Here is a 7,500-nt window from a genome sequence, read left to right as displayed (position 1 = left end):
AACCAAACCAGAGTGGTGATTGTTGGAACAGTGGAAAGATGAACCAAGACGGCTTTTGGTAGTTTAATGTAGTTTCTGTCCACTTTGAATTAAGTGTGTTTTACGATGCTAAAAGTCCTGATTATTTACACGGAGTCTGGTGGAGTTTGGCGATGGCATTTTTGCAAATGATTTCATGTTAAACTAAAAAGCTCTTTCCTGTAGGGATCCATCCCATAATGTTGTCAGACACTTAGAATAATAATCTGAGTCTGTCAGAACTTTTAGTGGACGCTGACTGAAGGTTAACGTCACATTGCAGCTCGTCTCTTGTTCATCAGTTCATCATCAGTCACGTAGACACAAAAACCTTAACAAAATAGGGTCCAGGTTGAAAAACAATCCCTAAATCAGTCCTGCACCAGGCGTCCCAGACCAGTTTTTTTTGGGGGGGGGGCGGGGGGGGGGACTCCTTATATCCCTGTCTTGCATGATACCTCCAGCTGTGAAACGGAAACAGCCTCATCATCACAATCAAACCGGTCAAAGTCAACACAGACGTGCTGATCAGAGGGTCACTGAGGCCGAAGATCAAAAGACGATCCATCGTTCCGTGGGGAACAGGGGGACAGGGGACACAGCAGCTGTGAGGTAGGTAAAGCTAGGAAAAGACAGAGACAAAAAGTAACAAAGCCCCTTGTGGGATTCTCCGAAAACGTTGACCGAACGGAGCTCAAAACGTGCATCGAGGGACCGAAGCTGTGTCGTCCGACACTGGACGGGGGTCTTAAGTAACATGGCTGTCTACGGTTTGGCACAAAATGGCGCCTGGTTTGGGGCGAGAGTTAGCTTGGGGCTGCTCTGAATAAAGACAATACATAATCTTAGATTTAAAAAAATAAGAGGACTGAACAGCGGAAAAAGTCACACCACAGAAAATATGATAAAATAAACCTAACAAATTAATCAAAAACAGGAGAAAAGTGATCATTCATGCATCTCCCTCAGACTCTTCTCCTTCTTCTCCTTCTTCTTCTTCATCTTCCTCCTGTCTGTCATTTCTCTTGAGGTTGTTATTTTGTAAAATCAAGTCCTTTCCATCCTCACGTAAGCCAGCGCTCATCTCAAAAGGCTCACACTCGTTCTCCAGTCTCTGGGACAGTGAGAGGCGTGGTCATGATCGTTCTGGTAGGATCTATATTCTCTGGATCGTTCTGGTAGGATCTATATTCTCTGGATCGTTCTGGTAGGATCTATATTCTCTGGATCGTTCTGGTAGGATCTATATTCTCTGGATCGTTCTGGTAGGATCTATATTCTCTGGATCTTGTCGGCCACCACCACCGGGTTCTCCTTGCGGATCTTGGCGGCGGCCTCCGCCTTGTAGTCGTAGGGACAGTTGTGCTTGTCGGAGTACCGGTGGATGCCACAGAACAGGTTGCCGCAGCGACAGTCGAATCCTGGAAGCACAAAAAGGTCAAAAAGGTAAAAAAGGTCAGGGGTGAGGGGATAAAGCTGGAACAGGACGAGTGGAAACACTAACACTGTGTTAACACACACACACACACACACACACACACACAACACGTGTAGTAGCAACGACGTCAGGCTACGGCTGATTTAATGCAGAGGCATGAAAACTGATACAAGAAACTTTTTATAATTAACACACACACAGAGATAGAGAGAGAGAGAGAGACAGAGAGAGAGAGACACACAGAGAGAGAGAGAGAGAGAGAGACAGAGAGAGAGAGAGACACACACACACAGAGAGAGAGAGAGACACAGAGAGAGAGAGAGAGACAGAGAGACACAGAGAGAGAGAGAGAGAGAGACAGAGAGAGAGAGAGACACACAGAGAGAGAGAGAGACACAGAGAGAGAGAGAGAGACAGAGAGAGAGAGAGAGAGAGAGACAGAGAGAGAGAGAGACAGAGAGACACAGAGAGAGAGAGAGACAGAGAGAGAGAGACACACAGAGAGAGAGAGAGACAGAGAGACAGAGAGAAGAGAGAGAGAGACAGAGAGAGAGAGAGACAGAGAGAGAGAGAGACACACAGAGAGAGAGAGAGAGAGACAGAGAGACACAGAGAGAGAGAGAGAGAGACAGAGAGAGACACAGAGAGAGAGAGAGAGAGAGAGAGAGAGAGACAGAGAGAGAGAGACACAGAGAGAGAGAGACACACACACACACAGAGAGAGAGAGAGAGAGAGAGAGAGACACACACACACACAGAGAGAGACACACAGACACACAGAGAAAGACAAACACACACACACAGAGAAAGAGAGAGAGACACACACACACAGAGAGAAAGAGAGAGAGAGAGACACACACACACACACACAGAGAGAGAGAGAGACACACACACAGAGAAAGAGAGAGAGAGAGAGACACACACACACAGAGAGAGAGAGACACACACAGAGAGACACACACACAGAGAGAGACACACACACACACACACACACACACACACACACACACACACAGGTTGCCGTGCTCACCTGTAAGTCCGACCCGTTTGCGGCACATGAAGCATCGGTTCTTCTTGGGTTTGGGGGTGTCTCCCTTCCCTTCTTCAGCGCTGGAGGAGGCTACAGGAGAAGGGCTACAAGCAGCAGGCTGGTTTACAACTACAGTAGAGAGAGACAGAGAGAAAGAGACTTATTAACACATGCCAACCAAGGCCATTTCCTCAGCTTTCATTTGCAGCAAAGTCTATGAGTTTTGTTCACAGCTCTATAAGGCTCCATCTACACGACTACTAAAATGATCTCCGTCCACACAAGAGTGTCAGCTCCAGTAGCAGAACTTAACCCTGTCCATACTAACACGTCTGACATCACAGATCACATGACCGTTGAGACACACTGGGCATGTGTGTGTTAGGGCTGTGTATAGGCTAGAATAATATTAAATATATATTCAATATATCGCAATATTATCACACTGTTAGGCACTGCTAGGCACTGTTGTTAGGCACTGTTGGGCATTGTTGTTAGGCACTGTTAGGCACTGCTAGGCACTGTTGTTAGACACTGCTAGGCACTGTTGTTAGGCACTGCTAGGCACTGTTGTTAGGCACTGTTGCTAGCCACTGCTAGGCACTGTTGTTAGGCACTGCTAGGCACTGTTGGGCACTGCTAGGCACTGTTGTTAGGCACTGCTAGGCACTGTTGTTAGGCACTGCTAGGCACTGTTGTTAGGCACTGCTAGGCACTGTTGGGCACTGCTAGGCACTGTTGTTAGGCACTGCTAGGCACTGTTGTTAGGCACTGCTAGGCACTGTTGTTAGACACTGCTAGGCACTGTTGTTAGGCACTGTTAGGCACTGCTAGGCAAGGACACTAGTGGTGTGTCTCAGCATAGCCAGCTAGCAGTAGAGGATTTAAACACAACATAAACTTGAAACAATAATGAATATTTTTGAACGTTATAAAAAAAATAAAATAAATGGATATAGTATTGCAAAATAAAATATTGCGATACTCAAGTGTATCAACTTTTTCTTACACCCCTAGTGCGTGCCGGTGTGAACAGGAAGCAGATTGTCTGACGTTACTCTGCGGTTGGAAATCACAGATGTAGAAGTTTAAAAATACAGAAAATACTTTGGAGAAAGAGCAACAACGGTGAAAAGTAAGAGCAGGATTTATGATCTTGGAGCAAGGACGAGGTGGAACTGTTACTGAGAGGTCTGGAAGAGACCTAACCGATAAGACCGACTGACCTTTCTTTAGGGACGGACTGTTTTCTGAAATTCAGAATTCAAAATAGTCATGACTGATGAGACCCAATCGGGAGGCAAAGGCTGGCCTGCGTCTTCGTTTCCAAAAGTCTCAGTTTGTCTCCGTCCAGACTACAAAACAACGCCGGAGTTTACAAACCAAAACAGGGCGCAGCAGTGTTTCCAAAGGTTGAAGTCTTCGGGGCTCGGAAACGCAGCAGTAGTGAGGTGTTCTGACCCCTTCTCAAAGTTTTCTACATCAGAAATGTGGCTTTCTTTCAACCAAAGTGCCCAAAAATAACACGGACGGTTCAACGCAGCGCTCTTCGCAATTAAAATGTTTAAAAAAAACGTCAAAGAATGTTGATTGAAATGACATAAAAAGTGACAAAAGCGCCAAAAACATTGGAAAAAAAAGCGACTAAAGGCACTGAAAGCCTAGAAAACAGCAGAATACAGCCTTGAGAAAAGCGACAAACAAACAAGGCGCTAACAAGGAAAAAAGGGGGAGTTCTCTGCGCTTCTGCAGACCACAACAATCCGGTGCAACCAAGGCAGGACACAACAGAATAAATAGCAAAAAATTGCCGGCGCTAACAATGTTTAAAAAAAAAAAAAAAAAAGGGACAAAAACCTCAAAAAATGTTGAAAAAAAGCATAAAAAATGTGTCGTAAAAAGTGATTTTCAGTTCTGACCCGGGAGGACAACATGGGTGCTAAACCAAAACATAGTAGTGTACATGTAGCCTTAGACATGCAACTGAGTGGTGTTCTTCTGTACCTAACCCCAGTAGTTAGTACGCTCCTTATCTCGACATTTCCAGCTCTAGTTCTTGGCAGAGCCACACCGTGCCGACTCGGAGGAAGCCCTCTGGTGTAGAGGTATTTTTAGATCCGGTCTATTTTTAGGCCTCCTCTCTTTCTCGGAGGCTGGGAGTTGAACTAACAGCTGGGTTTTAGGTATGCAGCAGCGGTGCTGCCATGGTTGCCTCAAGAAGTCTGTATGGAGGAGTTCTCCTGTGTGTGTCTGCTTGTTTAGATCTGCTAGCCTGCCTGTTACTGCAAGAGTGTGTGTGTGTGTGTCTCTCTCGGTCTCTGTGTGTGTGTGTGTGTGTGTGTGTGTCTCGGTCTCTGTGTGTGTGTGTGTGTGTGTCTGTCTCTGTGTGTGTGTGTGTGTGTGTCTCGGTCTCTGTGTGTGTGTGTGTCTCTGTGTGTGCATCTGTGTGTGTGTCCGTCTCTGTATGTGCATCTGTGTGTGTGTGTGTGTGTGTGTGTGTCTCTGGTCGTGTGGTGTGTGTGTGTCTCTGTCTCTGTGTGTGTGTGTGTGTGTTCTCGGTCTGTGTGTGTGTGTGTGTCTCTGTCTCTGTGTGTGTGTGTCTCTGTGTGTGTGCATCTGTGTGTGTGTGTGTGTGTGCGTGTGTCTGTGTGTGTGTGTGTGTGTGTGTGTGTGTGTCTCGGTCTCTGTGTGTGTGTGTGTGTGTGTGTCTCTGTCTCTGTGTCTGTCTCTGTGTGTGTGTGTGTGTGTGTCTGTGTCTGTGTCTGTGTGTGTGTGTGTGTGTGTGTGTGTGTGTGTGTGTGTGTGTGTGTGTGTGTTTACCGGGCTCTAAGGGTTCAGGTTTGTCCTCTCTCGAGATGCTCATCTCTGTCATTTGTTGAGTCACAGGAAGAGATCCTTGAACAGTTCTGAATGATTGAATAAAAGAGGAAGAAACAGGGATCAGTCAGCTCTCACGTTCACCAATTACTAATTATATAGACAGAGCAAACAAAAATGGATGTGGAAATTGCACAGGATGCAACTTGTGTTATAGTGGAATATGGATAATCAGAAAGCTAGGCCGCATATTGTTTTGAAAGTACCTTAGCTTGCTAACACGTTGCTAACATTAGCTAACGTGTCCTCTGTGGTACACCAGGCATGAAAACGGGTCAGGGGTGAAAAAGGTGAGAAAGATATTACCCCTCTAGGGGGGTCGGGGGAATGGTCCCCTGGAAGAAAATTTTAAATATTCCATATTTTAAAGCATCAATCTGATGCATTTTGAGATGCATTTTTTTCCAACCAACAGTGTAATATTTCAATATGCACTCATTAAAGTTAATTTGACTGGCAAAACAATAATAAAAGTCATAATTTTTAAAGACTAAAACGTTTTGGATCAATTTTTACTTCTTCAAAACCAGATGTTAAATAAAGAGTCAATGTGGATTTACATACTGCAATAATATCATAATCCTACAATGAATCATTGTGAAAACTAAAATGTACTACTTAGTCCAGGTCATCATCAAAAAAGCAAATTAGTACATTCATGATTTTGTCCATGTTGATATTAGCTGCTTTGTTTTAACTCCTTTCTCAACTAAAGCTGCCTGTATCTACCTCTATGGTATCTACATGCTCCAAGTTTGATAAACTTTGCCGCCATTTTTTTTAGCCGCATTAACATTTTGGCAAAGACCCGCCCTACTTTGCATCTGATTGGCTAGAACTCGTTTCATTGGTTGGTGTAAGTTCGGTGATTGGTTAAATCCATAGACAGTATGGTTAATATAAATCCAGCGCATCAAAACAAATCCCATGTGGACTTTTTAAATTTATTTATTTTTCTAAAATAGTCATACGCCAGAAATCGGGCACCAGGACCGAGTACTTACACCCCCCCTCTCCCCCCTTAAACATTTTCTCATCGAATCTACACGATTCACGTAGGTCACCTATTCTGGTTTAAAAACGGTGAATTTCGCTGAAAGGTGAGTGATTTTCATGTCTGTACACATAGGTTTCTACAATAATCCTTTGACCTGCTTAGATCGGATGTTTCTAACTGGTTTTCCTAGCTTTGAGGAAGACTTAGGAGTGTGTATTTGGCGAGGGGTTTAGGCGTCATTTCTCAAGAAAATGTTACGTTTTTCAATTAAGAAAATGCAATTCCCCTACAGTCACTAGATCTGGGGAAAGTCTTTTAGTGACATTCATCCAGCTTACTGCACCTATAACCTTCTAATGGCGGGAAAGCCCTGGCCGCAGGCACTGTGTTTAAGCAGTTATAAAATATAACTAAAAAAATAATATAAATAATGCAAATCCTCCATCATAACGCGCCTGGCTTTTCCAGTTTTTTCCAGTTGCTAACACACTAAAATGACATCATGCATAGCACAATCATTTAAACTAACACACAGAGTGCAAAAGCTCTTCTCAAGTCTCCAGAAGTCTAAACACATTTTCTGCTTTACACACATTTTGCAATTCAAAATGGCACTTTTTAAATGCACTGAACACAGTTCTCTGCATAAGACACAACGATCTGACATAAAGTCACATGTTTGCCATTTCAAAACACTGCATGAGCTGATTGGCCAATATATATGAGCCACCTGGCCAATCACCTCCATGGTTAATTGTTACCACTTTAATCAGGAACTAGGCACTATGATGCCTCTTTTTTCTAGATATTTTTTCTGCACATTTTTTCTGCAATTTTCTTTTTCAGTTTACTGTTTTTTTAGCATATTTTTGTGCAGTCCGATGTAAATATATCTGCTGTGCATATCTTGCACTGACTTGTTTGGTGAAAAATAAAAATGTTTCAACAGCATGTGTGTGTATCTGCAAATATGTCTGTGCATGTGAACAATCTGAAGAATTTTCTACAATTTGAACTATTTTAGTATTATGGCAAAGCACACTAAAGATGAGAGGGTTTTTCATTATGCCCAACAGTGTGTAGTTGGTTAGACACACATCTGGTAACATGAATGAAGTGAAATGAAAAGTTTGATTTTGA

At 43.6% G+C, this 7,500-nt stretch overlaps 1 protein-coding gene across 2 annotated transcripts in view; it reads right to left on the bottom strand.

Annotated features, from left to right (window-relative positions):
* Nucleotides 1-1,005: 1,005 nt before the first annotated feature.
* zfand5a (zinc finger, AN1-type domain 5a) overlaps nt 1,006-7,500 on the bottom strand; it is a 22,019-nt gene continuing 15,524 nt past the window's right edge. For both annotated transcript variants that reach the window (XM_039804393.1, XM_039804394.1), the window contains exons 4-6: nt 5,307-5,392; nt 2,487-2,615; nt 1,006-1,439 (exon numbers count right to left, since the gene is read on the bottom strand). In XM_039804393.1, coding sequence (XP_039660327.1) covers nt 1,291-1,439; nt 2,487-2,615; nt 5,307-5,392 — 364 coding nt within the window. In that variant the 3' untranslated portion in view covers nt 1,006-1,290. The remainder of the gene's footprint in view (nt 1,440-2,486; nt 2,616-5,306; nt 5,393-7,500) is intronic.

The sequence above is a fragment of the Perca fluviatilis genome, chromosome 6 (genome assembly GCF_010015445.1).
Source record: "Perca fluviatilis chromosome 6, GENO_Pfluv_1.0, whole genome shotgun sequence".
Lineage (NCBI taxonomy): Eukaryota > Metazoa > Chordata > Actinopteri > Perciformes > Percidae > Perca > Perca fluviatilis.
Note: the sequence above shows the minus strand (reverse complement) of the source record. Positions and strands in the feature narration are given on the sequence as shown.